Source organism: Suricata suricatta, chromosome 17 (assembly GCF_006229205.1).
Source record: "Suricata suricatta isolate VVHF042 chromosome 17, meerkat_22Aug2017_6uvM2_HiC, whole genome shotgun sequence".
Classification (NCBI taxonomy): domain Eukaryota; kingdom Metazoa; phylum Chordata; class Mammalia; order Carnivora; family Herpestidae; genus Suricata; species Suricata suricatta.
In genome coordinates, this window is record NC_043716.1 from 1,478,986 (window position 1) to 1,494,131 (window position 15,146).

General features: G+C 51.7%; 2 protein-coding genes across 2 annotated transcripts in view; both read right to left on the reverse strand.

The window, feature by feature from the left end:
* Positions 1–8,495: 8,495 nt before the first annotated feature.
* On the reverse strand, positions 8,496–10,498 carry PSMB6 (proteasome subunit beta 6). The gene is made up of 6 exons (XM_029928518.1): positions 10,361–10,498; positions 9,884–9,951; positions 9,421–9,552; positions 9,177–9,306; positions 8,833–8,977; positions 8,496–8,713 (listed from the first exon to the last, which is right to left on the reverse strand). The coding sequence occupies exons 1-6, from the start codon at positions 10,460–10,462 to the stop codon at positions 8,571–8,573; spliced, it is 720 nt and encodes a 239-aa protein (XP_029784378.1). The 5' UTR covers positions 10,463–10,498; the 3' UTR covers positions 8,496–8,570.
* A 4,513-nt stretch (positions 10,499–15,011) lies between these two features.
* GLTPD2 (glycolipid transfer protein domain containing 2) overlaps positions 15,012–15,146 on the reverse strand; it is a 3,531-nt gene continuing 3,396 nt past the window's right edge. Inside the window, exon 6 of the mRNA XM_029928781.1 lies at positions 15,012–15,124. Coding sequence (XP_029784641.1) covers positions 15,012–15,124 — 113 coding nt within the window. The remainder of the gene's footprint in view (positions 15,125–15,146) is intronic.

Here is a 15,146-nt window from a genome sequence, read left to right on the forward strand (position 1 = left end):
AGCGCCGGCCCCCGGGCGGTAGGGGCAGGGCTGGTGCAAGGGCCCGGGGGCCGGCGGCCGGCGCTGGGGAACGTGCTGTCCTGCACAGCAGGGACCCAGCCGGCCGCGCGGGGCCGGCTCTCCGGGGACCCAGTCAGGGGGCAAGCAGTAAACTCTCAGGTTCTAAAAGACAAGATATGCCTTTTTTTTAATTTTAAAAAATGTTTATCTTTGAGAAAGAGAGCATGATCAGGGGAAGGCAGAGAGAGACACACACACACGCACACAGAATCCGAAGCAGCTCCAGCCTCTAAGCTGTCAGCACAGAGCCCGACGCGGGGCTGGAAACAGGGAGATCGTGACCTCACCGAATTCTCAAGCTCAACCGACTGGGCCACCCAGGCACCTCTGCCCTCTTATGTTAAACGCAGATTTCCTTATCTCTCCCTCTGATGGACAGCTGGGTTGTTCCTAATCTATTGCGATAAAACTTCTATAAACATTCCTCCATGAGTCTTCCCGTGGATACACTGTTTTCCTTTCTCTTGGGTAAATAGCTAGTAGTGGCGTTGCCAGGTCCTGCAAGAAGTGCATTTGGACTTTCTGAGGAACTGCCAAACTGGTTTCCAAAATCAGTGTGTGCTCCTTCTAGTTGCCCCCAAGTTTCGGCCAACATTTGACGTTGTCCGTCTTTTTAGCGTTAGCCGGTCTACTGAGGGTGGGAAATCACTGTAGCTTTGTTTGCCTTTTTCTGAGGACTCATGATGCCGACCGTGTTTCATGTGCTTATTGGCCATCTGTATCATCTTATTTTGCGAAGTGTCTCTTCTAGTCTTTTGGTAATTAAAAAAAATTTTTTAAAGTTTATTCATTTTTGAGAGAGAGAGAGACAGAGCATGAGCAGGGGAGGGTCAGAGAGAGAGAGAGGGAGACACAGATTCTGAAGCAGCCTCCAGGCTCTGAGTTATTAGCACAGAGCCTGACACGGGGCTCAAACTCACAAACTGTGAGATCATGACCTGAGCTGAAGTCAGATGCTCAACCGATTGAGTCACCCAGGCACCCCATCTTTTGGTAATTTTTAAAAAACGATGTCTTATCATTGAATTGAAATCTTTGTATATTTTGGATACAAATCCCTTAGCAGATATATGTATCACACTTTCTCACAGAAAGTGGCTTGTGTGTTTAAAATAATAGTGCTCTCCGGGAGCCAGAGTGGCTCAGTCCATTGAGCTTCTGACTTTGCCTCAGGTCACGAACTCGCAGTTCATGCGTTCTAGCCCTGTGTCAGGCTCTGTACGGACAGTCTGGGGCCCAGAGCCTGCCTCAGATTCTGTGTCTCCCTCTCTCTCTCTGCCCTTTTCCCAGTCATGCTCTGTCTCTATCTCTTAACAAAGGATAAACATTAAAAAAAATTTTTTAAGGCAAAATATCATATGATCCAGTAATTTCACTACTGGGAATTTAACCAAAGAAAATGAAAGCACTAATCCAAAAAGATGTATGCATCCCTATGTTTATAGCAGCATAATTTACAATAGCCAAGATACAGAAACAACCTAAATGTCCACTGATTGACTGAACAGGGAAAGAAGAACGGTGCTCACACACACACACACACACAGAGGAATATTGCTCAACCATAAACAAAGAATGAGATCTTGCCATTTGCAACATCAATGGTTTTATTATTTTTTAAATTTTTTTTACTGTTTTTATTTATTTGAGAGAGAGAGAGAGAGAGAGAGCATGAGCAGGGGAGGGTCAGAGAGGGAGAGGGAGACACAGAATCTGAAGACAGGCTCCAGGCTCTGAGCTGTCAGCACAGAGCCTGACGCAGGACTCAAACCCACGAACTGAGATCATGACCTGAGCCAAAGTCGGATGCTCACCCGACTGAGCCCCCAGGTGCCCCAACATCAATGGATTTAGAGTGTATAATGCTAAGTGAAAAGAGTCAGACAGAGATAGACAAATATTACACGATCTACATGTAAAATGTAAAAAACAAAGTGATCAAACAAAGCACAAACAGATCCAGAAAACAGAGAACAAACTGGAGGTTACCAGAGTCGGGGAAGGGGCAAAGCGGGGGAAGGGGAGAGGGCGGTCCAGGCTTGCAGTTACGGAATGGATACATCGTGGGGATGAAAGGTTCAGCACAGGGAGTCTAGTCCCTGACACTGTAACCGGGCCATGTGTGGGGACAGGTGGGAGCTGCACTTGTGGATAATGTATAGAGTTGATGCCATACACCTAAAACTAAGGTAACGTTGTGTGTCAACTACCATTTAATTTAAAAAGTCAATTGTAGAGTTACCGTATGGGAACCCAACAATTCTGCTCCTCGTTGTAGACCCAGAAGAACTGAAAGCAGATGTGCACACAAAGACCGGTGCACGGATGTCCATAGTGGTAGTATTCAAATAGCCAAAATGTAGAAACAACCCAATGTCCATCACAGAATCTGAAGCAGGCTCCAGGCTCTGAGTTGCCAGCACAGAGCCCAACACGGGGCTTGAACTCATGAACCATGAGATGGGGACCTGAACTGAAGTCTGATGCTTAAGTGACTGAGCCACCCAGGTGCCCCAAGCATCGAACTCTTGATTTCGGCTCAGGTCATGATCTCTTAGTCTGTGGGTTTGAGCCTGATGTTGGGCTCTGTGCTCACAATTCTCTCTTAAAACGTAAAAAAAAATTTTTTCTTAACTTTAAAAAAAATAAAAGAGGGGCATCTGGGTGGCTCAGTCGGTTAAGTGTCCAACATTTGATTTCAGCCCAGGTCATGATCTCACAGTTTCATGAGTTCAAGCCCCATGTCGGGTTCTGTGCTGACAGTGAGGAGCCTGCTTGAGATTCTCCTTCTGCCCCTCCCCTGCTTGCACTCTCTCTGTTGAAGAAGATGCAAGAGAGTAAGGAGGAGGACGGGGAGGAGGGGGAGGGGGAGGAGGAGGAGGAGGGGGAGGGGGAGGAGGAGGAGGAGGGGGAGAAGAAGAAGAAATTATGCTAAGTGAAAAAAAAGTCAGACACAGAGGACCACATATTATACGAGTCCATTTATACAAAATGTCCAAGATCTGTAGAGACAGACGTAGACGAGCCACCAGCTGGGGAGAAGGACGGGGAGTGACTGGCGGGGGTACAGGGTCACATTACTTCTGCATGTTTGGCTTCTTTCAGCATAATTGTTTTTAACTTCACCCAAGTTGTATGTGTTCGTGGTTCACTTGTGTGTTTTTGTAACGATAGTTTTATTGAGATAGAATTGATGTACCATAAAATTCACCCTTTTCTTATTTGTTTATTTATTTATTTACTGTTTGCTTAATTTTGAGAGAGAGCACAAGCAGGGCAGGGGCAGAGAGAGGGGGAGACACAGAATCTGAAGCAGGCTTCAGGCACTGAGCTGTCAGCACAGAGCCCGACACGGGGCTCGAACTCACAAACCAGGAGATCATGACCTGAGCCGAGGTTGGACACTTAACTGACTAAGGAACTCAGGTGCCCCTAAAATTCACCCTTTGAAAGGATCTAATTCAGTGGTTTTTACTATATTCATCAGTGAGAAACATCTCAACTAATTTTATAACATTTTTGTCATGCAGAAGTAATAATACTGCAGAGTTTGACTTATATAAAGTCTGGAAGCAGGCAAATTCAATTCCTTCGGAGCTGCCTGGGAGGGAGGTGTGGAGAAGGAAGGGGAGTTGGTGATGGGAACGTCCTGTATCCCGATGGGGGTGTATTCCGCGGGTGCGGACACTTGTTAACACTCACAGACCTGGACACAGATGTGTGTATTCAATTGCATGTAAATTTTCACTTTGATAAAGGTAATTAATTTACTTAAATGTTCAGTTTTGAGAAAGAGAGAGAGCACGGGCAGGGGAGGGGCAGAGAGAGAGGGAGACACAGAATCTGAAGACAGGCTCCAGGCTCGAGCTGTCGGCACAGAGCCCAACACGGGGCTTGAACTCGTGAACCGGGAGATCATGACCTGAGCCAAAGTTGGGCGCTTAGCCAACGGAGCCACTCAGGCGCCCCTCGATAAACGTAATTTAGAAAAGCAAGCAGGTAACCGGGTGGCTCTGTCGGCTAAGCGTCCGACTTTGGCTCAGGTCATGATGGTGTGCGAGTTCGAGCCCCACTTTGGCTCTCTGCTGTCAGCGCAGAGCCCACTTCAGATCCTGTTTCCCTCTTTCTGCCCCTACCCTACTGTTCTGTTTCTCAAAATCACGAAGTTTAAAAAACGTAAAAAAAAAAAAAAAAACACTGAAAGAAATGAGAACAGGAGTTGTAAGCCCGCTGGCAGAGTGTAGCCAGCAGCCCCACCGCGAGGGAAGGGGTCACACTTGTACGCGCCGCTGGGGGCACGTAGAGTCCTGGCCAGGGTGCTCTGGCCCCGGCGAGGCTCACCGCGGCCTGCAGAGCGGAGCGAGTGGGCCCAACCGGCGGGGGTGGCGGGAGGCCCTGCTCTAGCTGCCCACGTGACCTTGGGCAAGCTACCCAACGTGTCGTGCCTCCGGCCCCTTGCCTGTAAACGCAGGACCGGAACAACGCACACCCCAAGGATCACTGCCCTGAGCACAGGAGACAAGAGGGAAAAGTCCGTCACATCCACCGGGCACAGCATATAATTAATCAGTTGGTAAGTGTCCTCCTAAGAGGCGACAAGGCCGTTTGGTGAGAACCTAACGTTTCCTCGACTAGCGCAATGTCATGTTCTGTAAAAATAGACTATTTTTCTTTATGATTTTATGTCGTGGGCATTCTAAGTCCTCATCCCAGAATACCAGTGGGTCCCCAGCAGCATCAGGCCGGCAGCAAGCCGTGCTTGGTTTTCCGCGGCATCCGTCTGCTGCCGAGCCCCTCGGGGTCTGGCTCTGCCGCCCCACCCCGCCCCGCCCCTCCCAGCGCCGTCCTGCTTCCCCCTGGAGGTCAGAGGGGGCTCCCGGAGTAAGGGGGCACAGCAGGAGAGGTGTCTGAATGGGGTGTCTGTCCACCTCTTCCCTCCTCTCTCTCCTCCTCCTTCCTCCCCCTGGCGCCTATAATCACCAGGCGGTCTGAGGCTAAGTGGCAGTTTGGCCCGCAGTGGGGGGGCTTGGCAGCCACACCCCTCCTCCGGGGGCCTCCTGCCCAGCCCAGCACCCTGGTCTCCTGCACTGGTGAGATGGGTCTCAAGGGGGCATGGTGTTTCCCCTGGTGTGGGTGCCGGAGGCAGCGGAGGACTGGAAAAGGAGCAGGTATCGGGGGGGACTGAGGACAAAGGGGGGCTGCCAGGGAGGCCGGCGGAGCCCACCGGGGCCGGAGGAACGTGTTCAAACCAGCAGAGGGAAAGGAAGAGTCGGCTCCCCGGGGTGGGAGGCGGACGTCCCCGAAGGGCCTGCGGCAGGAGCAAGGGAGGCCCCCTGGCAAAAGCATATCAGCACCTCCGGGAGGGGGCGTCACAGCAAGCAGGGGCCTCTGCGTGGCGGGCACAGGCCGGCTCTCTCCGCACCGCCTCTCCGGACCCCAGGAGCCCAGGCGGCCTTCCGGCCTCTCTGGTCCTCGCCGCGGGGCCCGAAGGCAGAACTCGGACCAGGGCACCCTGCAGCCTCTTCCGATCTCCCTCTCAGGTCTGGATCCGGCTGCCCCTCCAGAGCCAAACCCCAGCCCGGCTAAAGCCCCTGCCGTGGCTGAAGGAGGGACGCCATCCCTGGGGTCCGGCGCCTACTTCAGCAGGAAAGCCCGACTCTCCTTTCGCCACCAGCTGCACGACCCGGCGTCGGCCAACGACTCCACCATTTGATGGGGACAACCGGGGCTGAACCTCCGGGGAGCTCGCAACCTTCCCTCCCGACTTCTCGGTGATCCCGGTCTGGCCCCACGGCCCTCCCGACCTTGTCATTAAATAGACTCATGCCTGCCAGGTGCTGTGCACGCTCGTGTGTCTGTCGGGGCGGGGTGTTGGGGGGGGGGGGGGCTTGGGAGGGTCGAGGCATGGCACCAAGGTGGGTCGGGGACTCGGGAGTGGAGCCCAGGCAGGGGTAGCAGCAGGGAGTGTGCCGCAACCTAGCTGCAGAGTTGAGCGAGGACAGGTTGGAGGCCAGACGGGACACAGGAGAGAGGGAGCATATCTGGGCAATAAATCCGAGTGTCCCCGCCCTGCCCGGCCTTGAGGATGCGCCAGTGAACCTAGCAGAGGCTGTTCTCTTCTCCCGGAGCTCAACCCCACAGTGGTGGGAGGCAGCAGGTAAACAGCTAAGAGAGAGGAGCGGGCGCTGGGGGGAGGGGGTCACGCGGTTCCCAGAGCTCTGCGTGGAGGCGGTGCTTTCAAACTCCAGGCAGTCAGGAAGGGGCTTTCTGATAAGGTGGCATCTGGGCTGAGACCTGAGTAAGTAGCCGGGTGGAAACTGGGAAGCCAGTGTCGGCGTAGAGTCATTGTAACAAGTGTTCCTGCTGCGCACGTGTGAGCGGAGGCAAGGGGAGATGAGAAATCTCTGCTCAGTTTTGTCACGAACCTAAACCTGCTCTACAAAGAGTGGATTTTAGGGGGCACCTAGGTGGCTCAGTGGGTTAATCCTCTGACTCTTGACTTCGGTCTAGGTCATGATCTCACGGTTTGTGAGATCGAGTCCAGCGTCAGGCTCTGCGCTGACAGTGGGGAGCCTGCTTGGGATTCTCTCTTTTCTCTCCGCCCCTCTGCTGCTCACACTCTCTTTCTCTCTCTCAAAAATAAATTTAAAAATAAATTAATAATTAAAAAGCTTGTGTTACGGGGTACCTGGCTGGCTTGTTCGGAGGTGCGCACAACTCTTGATCTCAGGGTCAATTCGAGCCCACGTTAGGCATAGAGATTACTTTAAAAATGTTTTTTTGTTTTAAATCAAGGAAAAGGAGTTCTGTGCTGGATAAACAGCAAGTGCAAACCCCCTGAGGGGTTTGGGAAGAGAAAAAAACCCAGTGACTAGAGTGTCAACATTGGGGGGACGTGTTGGGTCAGCGAGGCCGTGGTAAGGAGGCTAAGTATTTCCCCGGACCCCTCACCACCCCAGGCCAAGCAGGGGGATGGCCCGCTCTCACCTACATTTAGAAATCACTCTAGTCGGGGCGCCTGGGGGCTCGGTTGGTTGAACATCTGGCTCTTCATTTCGGCTCAGATCACGATCTCACGGTTGGTGGTTTGAGCCCCACATCAGGCTCTGCGCCGACAGCATGGAGCCTGCGTGGATCGTCTCTCTGGCCCTTCCTTGCTCGCACACTCTACCTCTCTCTCTCTCTAAATAAACTTAAAAAATAATAATAATGAACTAGAACGTTTAAAAACAATCGCTCCAGTGGCTGTCTGGGAAAGATCACAGAGGGAAGTGTGGAAGCAGCGAGGCCACCGAGGGGGCCGTCGCCACCCTGCAGACAAGGCGCCATGGTGGCTTGGATCAGGACGGACTGTGGAGGGAGCGCAGCGGAACACACGAGCTGCCGGATGGCAACTAAGGTGACACTGCTTACGGAGGAGCGGCAGGCCGACAGGACTGGGGGGAGCACCCGGGCCGTGGCGTTCGGCTCCAGGCAGAGTGTGAGGGCCGAGAGGATCCGCAAGGCCTTGAGGGAGGAGGACTGGGTCAACAGGTTTGCAGAAAACTCAGAAGTTGCCTATGGATTATTTTAAGTTTGAAGGATACATATTCGGGATCGGAGATGCTTCTCTGCTCTTTTCCACTTAGTCCCACACCTACCCTCCTCCTCAGGAAGCCTCTCGTGTAATCTCCCAGAGCCAGGGCAGGGTCGAGTTCTAGAACACAGTTTTTGAATGCGGTTCTTACAGTTCCCTTATCCACAGAGTGGAGGAGGCTGAGGCAAGGCTGAGAAGGCCAGGCGCTGTTAACGGGCAGCCCTGAGTTCCTTTGGGCCCGCGGCCCGAGTGGCCACAGCCTTGGGGGCCAGAGTCGACTTGCAGCCTCCCGTCCAGGTGGCTGGAGGCTGATTTGCTGTCGTGCCCCCACGGAATGACAGCGTTCGGAGCTGGCCCATGGCCCTCCCAGGGGCTGTCCTCTCCCCACCTCTCCCCCCACTCTGACATCTGTCTTAAACTCCATCCGCAGACAAGGCCCACCTTTCTCCCCAAAGCCACCGTCGCCACACTGCTGCTGCCGGCAAGATGAGGGGACAGAGATGTGTGTGGGGAGAGGGGACCGTGAGCCTGAGCTGGAGGCAGGCTGAGGGGAGGTGACCCTAGGGACAGTCAGGATTCGGAATCCCACTCTGCGCTTGAACATGGAAGGGCGGGTCATCAGTTGGGAGCCTCCATTTCATCCACACCTTGGTGCCCCAAGGACCTGGGTGCGGCAGAGGAAAGGGAGCGTGGGGGGCGGTGGTCTGGAGAAAGAGGTTTGAAAACCACTCTTGCAAAGGCTTGTCTCCTGCTCCCCCCCCCCCCCCCCCCGGCCCCCAAGCTCAGAGCAAGGTTCCAAAAGACGCATGTGGGCAGAACAAGTTCAAGTTTGAGGTCAGGAAAAGAATCTCAAGGCAGATTCTTTTTGACCAGGTGTTTATTGAATCTTCCGTCGCTATGGGGCGTCTCTTACTGTGCCCCAGGATTCTAGGAATCACGGAGGCGGTAACGTGGCGATGGTGAACTTGGGAATCTGGTCTCCCAAGAGCACCTGCCGCTCTACCCCAGCCTCCTCGATGGCCGCCAGGCGGATCACCCCTCCGCTGGAACCGTCCCGTTCCATGGCCAAAGCCAAGGCTGTGGACAGATGAAGAAAGCCGGGGTCAGGGTTACGTGCTGGGATCAGCACAAGGAGTGGGGAATGTTGGCCTGGCTTGGATAAGAGGGTTGAAATTCACAGAAACCCAGGTTCTCACCGTTGGCAGTGAACTGCAGACACTCTTCCTTGGTCATGCCTTCCCGGTACGTGGCGTCAACGTAGCCATAGATGTAGGAGCTCCCGGAGCCCCCGATGGCGAAGGACTGCCTCACCATCATGCCCCCCATAGGCACCGAGTATACCTGCCAGGGGGAAGGAGGAGAAAAGTCACCTCCTGCACCTTCTGCGACACACGTGCACTCACCCGTCTGTGCGGGTGGTCTGCGCGGTGAGTTACTAGTCAGGGAGTTAGAGACTGAAGAGAGAAACAGATAAGGGCTGGGGTGGGGCCAGGATCAAAGGCTCGGCTCCAGTGCTCTGAGGGGGGTGGGGGCGTCTCACCTGCCCTCCCTCTTGGGGGTCCCAGCCGGCGATGATGATTCCTGCCATCAGGTCTTCCCGGTACCGGTAACACATCTCCTTAAAGAGGCTGGCTGCTGTGTGCACCAGCGGAGGCTCATTGAGCTCAATGCTGGTGGGGAGGGGCGTGACAGGGGACGTGGTGTCACGACCTGGCAGTGTGACCACTTAGCAGCTCAAGTCCCAGCTCCCTTCACACACTTGCCCCTCCCCAGCCAGCTGGTACCTGTGGAAACCAAGCTGGTAAGTGACTGCATCGGCTACTGCCTGGGTATCGGCTGCTGAGCCTGAGCGGCAGCAGAAGATACGGTCATGAATAGGGGTCAGCTTGTCGGTCACTCGATTGGCGATGTAGGACCTGCAGGATGACAGAGCAGTGAGGGGGCCACCCCAGTGGTCTCCCACCTCTATCCCATTACTACCCACCCCTAGGGCTCAAAACAGTAATTCCAGCACTTCCTATAACTTCTCACCCAACCTGAAGCTGGCTGGAGAACGGACTTTTGCAAACGTTTCAGCAAAGGGGGAGAGGGAAACTGGGAAGGAGTAGGAGCTGGAACAGATCCTTCTCTCCAAGAAGGGAAGAAACCTCCCTTCCCACGGTGGGCTGTGCAGGGTAAGGATGGGCTGTTAGGCAAGGAAGGAAGGGAGAGGTGGGGTGACCTGCCACGCAGGTGTCCTGGGCTCACCCAGTGGTCGTTCTGGAGTCGGCTCCGAGAACCACGCCCCCTTCAAACTGCACGGCCATGATAGTGGTCTGCGAGAAAGGAGAAAAGGAGTGAATCAAGGCCTCTTCCCATTCCCCAGCACACACAAACTTTCAATGATCCCTCATTCCGGTCCCTGGAGTACGAAAGTCGTGCGCCACCGACCCGTTATCAAATCTCCGGGGGGCCCAAACACCCCGTAGAATACCAAGATCCTCAAATCCCCAGAGGCCATCCGGGCCTTTAAACACCTCCGTCCCGCAAAATGCCAGCATTGCACACTTAGGCCTCCCTTCCACCCCCCGCCGCTCGCCAGCATCTTCGAGATACCTCTTTCCTGCTCCAGAGCACATCACGCCGCGTCCCTCCCCGCCCCCAGTTCTCCCAACCCACCCGGCCCGCATCGTCCCAGCGCATCAAGCCTCGCGCACATCTCCCGGACCCCGGCGGCCTCCTCACCCCTGTGGAGACTTCCCGGCTTTCCCAGTCGGGGGCCATAGCCTCGGGCCCCCAGGCTGGGACTGACCCCGCTCCTCCAGCGGATACCAAGGCGGCCGCCATCTTCCTCCCCCGCCACTGCCACAAAGCAATTGTCGTAAAGCGCTCTGTCACGCTCTTCAGTCGTGCCGTAAAGCCGCCTGCGGGCGAAGCTAAGTCACGGTTGACGGCGAAAGGGAAAAGAGTCGTGCAGGGAAGGATATTTTGCGACAGTGAGCGCTTGATGGCAGCGTGGCAACCCTACTCGCGGAGAAGCGCCCCAGACCGCGTGCAAGGCGTACGCTCCGCGCGGGACTGGTTTGCTCCGATGGGGGTCGCAGTTCAAAGTCTTGGAGACAGACTTGAGCGTGTCTGAGTTAGAGTGACAGCGCTGTTTTCATTTCTCTTGGGTATGGACGTCGGAGAATATATCAGGAGTGGCGTTGCTGGGTAGTGCAGAAACGATACACTTAGCGTTGAAGAACTGAGTTTGCACAGCAGCTGCCCCATGTGACATACCCGCCAGCCCTGTGTGCATCATGACATTCCAACTTCCCCGCGTCCTCACTGCCTCCGTGCACTGTTTTAGCCTTCCGACTGGCCGTGAAGTGGCATCTTGTGTCCAACCCCCGCACCCGTGTCCTTAATGATTGGCGATGTTGAGCATATTTGCATGTACCAACTGACCATTTGTATATATTCTTTGGAGAAATGTCTATTCAAATCCTTAGACCCTTCTTTTTTATTTTTTTTTTCTTTTAAGTAATCTGTACACCCAACTGGGCCCAAACTCATAACCCTGAGATCAAGTGTTGCTGCTCCTCAGGCAGCCAGGCGCCCCCAAATGGGTTACTTTTTATTACTATTGTGAGAGAGAGAAACAGGGGAAGAATGAGAGAGAATCTTAAGCAGACTCCAGGCTCAGCACCCAGTCCAACGTGAGGCTCGAGGCCATGACCCTGGGATCATGACTTGAGACGAAATCAAGAGTTGGACACTTAACGACCAGAACTACCCAGACACTCCTGGGTAATCTTTTTATTGTTAAGTTGTAGGTACTCTTTTTTATATTCTAGGTAGATCAGATATATGATTTGCAAGTATTTTCTCCTATACTATAGAGTGACTTTTCACTGCCTTCATTGGTGTTCTCATGGTTTTGACTTGGTGTTTTTTTTTTTTTTTTTTTTGAGAGACAAGAGAGAGCGTGAGCAGGGGAGGGTCAGACAGAGAGAGAGAGAGAGAGAGAGAGAGAGAGAGAGAGGGAGATACAAAATCTGAAGCAGGCTCTAGGCTCTGAGCTAGCTGTCAGCACAGAGCCTGACGCGGGGCTCAAACCCAAGAACGGTGAGATCATGACCTGAGCTGAAGTTGGACACTTAACCTACTGAGCCACCCAGGCGCCCTTGGTGTTCTTTCAGACACATGAGACCTTTGCCTAATCTGAGTCAACAGAGATTTCCATCTATCTTTTCTTCTAAGAGTTTTGTAGTTTCAGTTCTTACGTTTTTAGGTCTATGATCCATTTTGAGTTAATCTTTGTATATAATGTGAGGGAAATAGGAGCCAAATTCCTTCTTTTGCAGGTGGATATCCAGTTGTTTGAGTACTGTTTGTTGCAAAAACTATTCTTTTCACTGAGTGGTCTTGGCACCTTTATAAAAAACCAAATGCCCATGGTATGTGATCTGTTTTGCATGCGGTTTGCTACTATTTTGTTGAAGATACTTTGCATCTGTATTCATATAATGTATTGTTCTGTGGTTTCTTGTTTTTCTTATAGTATCTTTGGTATCAGGATAATCCTGGCCTCACAGAATGAGTAGGGAAGTGTTCCCTCCTTTTCTATTTTTAAGACTTTCTGAAGGATGGATATTAATTTTTCTTTCTTTTGTTTTTATATGTTTATTCATTTTTTGAGAGACAGAGTGTGAGAAGGGGAGGAGCAGAGAGAGGGAGACACAATCTGAAGCAGGCTCCAGGCTCTGAACTGTCAGCATAGACCCTGATGCGGGGCTGGAACCCATGAACCGCGAGGTCATGACCTGAGCTGAAGTCGGCCAGTTAACCAACTGAGCCACCCAGGTGCCCCCTAATTTTTCTTTAAATGTTTGGTAGCCTCCATCAGTGAAAACATCTGGTCCTGGGCTTTGTGTGAACATTTAAAATTACTAATTCAATCTTTTTATTTGTTATAGGTGTACACCGATTTTCTATTTATTCTTGAATCAGTTTTGGTAGTTTGTGCCTTTCTAGGAATCTTCCATTTCATCTGTGTCACCTACATTGGCCTACAGTTATTGATAGTATTCCCTTATATTCATTTTTACTTCCAAAAGCTTGGTAGAAATGACCCCTCTATCATTCTTGATTTTAGTAATGTGCGTCTTCTTTCTTTTTGTCTTGGTCCAGCTATCGGTTGCCAATCCTGTCATTCTTTTGAAAGAACCAACTTCTGGTTTAATTGTTTCTCTCTGTTTTTCGTCTGTCTTCTAGTTCATCTTTTTCCACTCTGATATTTATAATTTACTTCTGCTTTTTGTTAAAGTTCTGGTTTGCTCTTCTTTTTACAGTGCTCCTTCTTCTTTAAGGAGGAAGATTTAACTATCGGTTTGAGATCTTTCCTCATTCCTAACACAGGCCTTTACAGCAAATTTCCCACTGAACACTGCTTATCCTGCATCCTTGCGTTTTCTTTTTGTTTTCACTCATCTCAAAATGTCTGCCCTGTGATTTCTCCTTTGATCCATTGGTCGTTTAGGAGTGTGTTGTTGCGTTTCCACATTATTTGTGAATTTCTCAAATTCCTTCTTGTTATTAATTTCTAGTTTCATTTCACTTTAGTTAGAGGGCATTCCATGACTTCAATCTTTTTAAGTTTACTGAGACTTTTTTGTGACCTCACATGTGGTCTCTCTTGGAGGATGTCAGACGTGCACTTGAGAAGGACGTGCGTTCTGCTGTGATGGTGGGGAGGGTCTTCCCGTGAATCTGCCATCGTCCTCACACCGCAGCCGGGGCTGGTTGCTGAATTGAAAGAGTGATCTAAATAATCCCCTGCTTAAAATGAACTCTGGAGATAAAGTCCTATCTCTAGAAGATCGCTTGTAAGGACCTTCTTGAACTGGCTCCTGAGCACCTTTCCAGAATTCCATCTTATCTTTACTTTTTAATTTTTATTGAAATAAAACATAAGTAATGTGACATAAACGTTAACATTTTAACCATTCTCGACGTCTGAGTCAGTAGCACTAAATAGGTCTCCATTACTGGGCAACCTTTCTTTTCGTTTTGACTCTTAGCTCCAGCCACCTGAACCATTTCCAGTGCTGATATGTTCATTTGACAAAAAGCTATTCAATGTCTACTGGGTGACAGGCACTGTTTAAGGCACTGGTAGTGCATCAAGGAATGAAATGGACAGAAATTCCTGGCCCCAGGCAACTTACATGTCTCAGATGCAGACAAAACAAAACAAATAAGTACAATACACAGCATATTTGGAGTGAATCATATTAAGAAAAAAAAAAGTAGGGAAGGGGAAACAGAGAGAGAGAGAGAAAGAGAGAGAGAGAGAGAGAGAGAGAGAGTGTGTGTGTGTGTGTGTGTGTGTGTGTGTTTTCAAGAGATGTTTCAGTCGGTCCAGAAGAAAGTAAGGAGGAGAGTCATTCTTCTGTCTGGGGGGAAAGCATTCTGGACAGAGAAGACAAGTGCAAAGGTCTCGGGGCAGGATCATGCCTGAAACATGCAGCGAGAGTGGAAGAGGTCAATTTGGCGAGCACACAGTCAGATCACATAGGACCTTTACAAAGCGTTGCATTGTTCTCAACTGACGATAGGATCCAGAAAATATCCTGCTTACATTAAAATTTATTTTTTTCATCTGAGCGGGATAAGAAGCCATTGGAAGGTATCGAGCGGGGAAGTGACATGAGAATATGATCTATATTTTAAGAGATCACTTTGGTTGCTCTATTGGAATCACATAATAGGGGGGGGCGCCTGGGCAGCTCAGTTGGTTAAGAGTTCAACTTCGGCTCAGGTCAGATCTCATGGTTGGTGAGTTTGAGCCCCACAGCAGGCTGTCTGCTGTCAGCAGAGCCTGCTTCTGATCCTCTGCCTCCCTGCTCTCTCTCAAAAATAAACATTAAAAATTAAAAAAGAAAACACAATAGGAACACCGAGTATGGGACAGAGAGACAATTAAGAGGCTCTTGGAGATGGTGCGAAATGGTCAGGTTCTGACAGATCAGATGTGGGGATGGTGACAGAGAAACCAGGAGAGTCAGATGACTGCAAAGTGTTGGGCTTTAGGACCTGGACGAATGGAGTGGCCGTTCACTGAGCAAGGGAAGACGGTGAAGGGACTATTCGGTGAGGGAAGGGTATTAGAAGCTCCGTTTTGGACGTGTCAGGTTTGTTATGTCAAGTAGAGACGCAGTTGAAGGCGTGTGTGGAGGATTCTGGGGGCCAGGGGGAAAGAGGGCCGAGCTGCGAAATCTCTCGCTCACTATTGTGGGAGTGTCCGAGGTCGTGCGTTAATAACCCTACACGACTGAGCTGAGCGCCCGCTCCGTTGTGAGGCCTGACGCGCGGGTTTTAGGCTCCGGGAGGCGACAGGGGAGGGTGCCGTTCATTCCCAGCGACCGGGAACACGGGGAGGGCCGCCGCCCGGGGACGAGGCGCCCGGATCGGTGCTGGGCGTGTCGCACCTGCGGGGCCCCGGGGGCGTCAGGGACGGGGCGGCTGTGCGGGGGCCGGGGCCCGG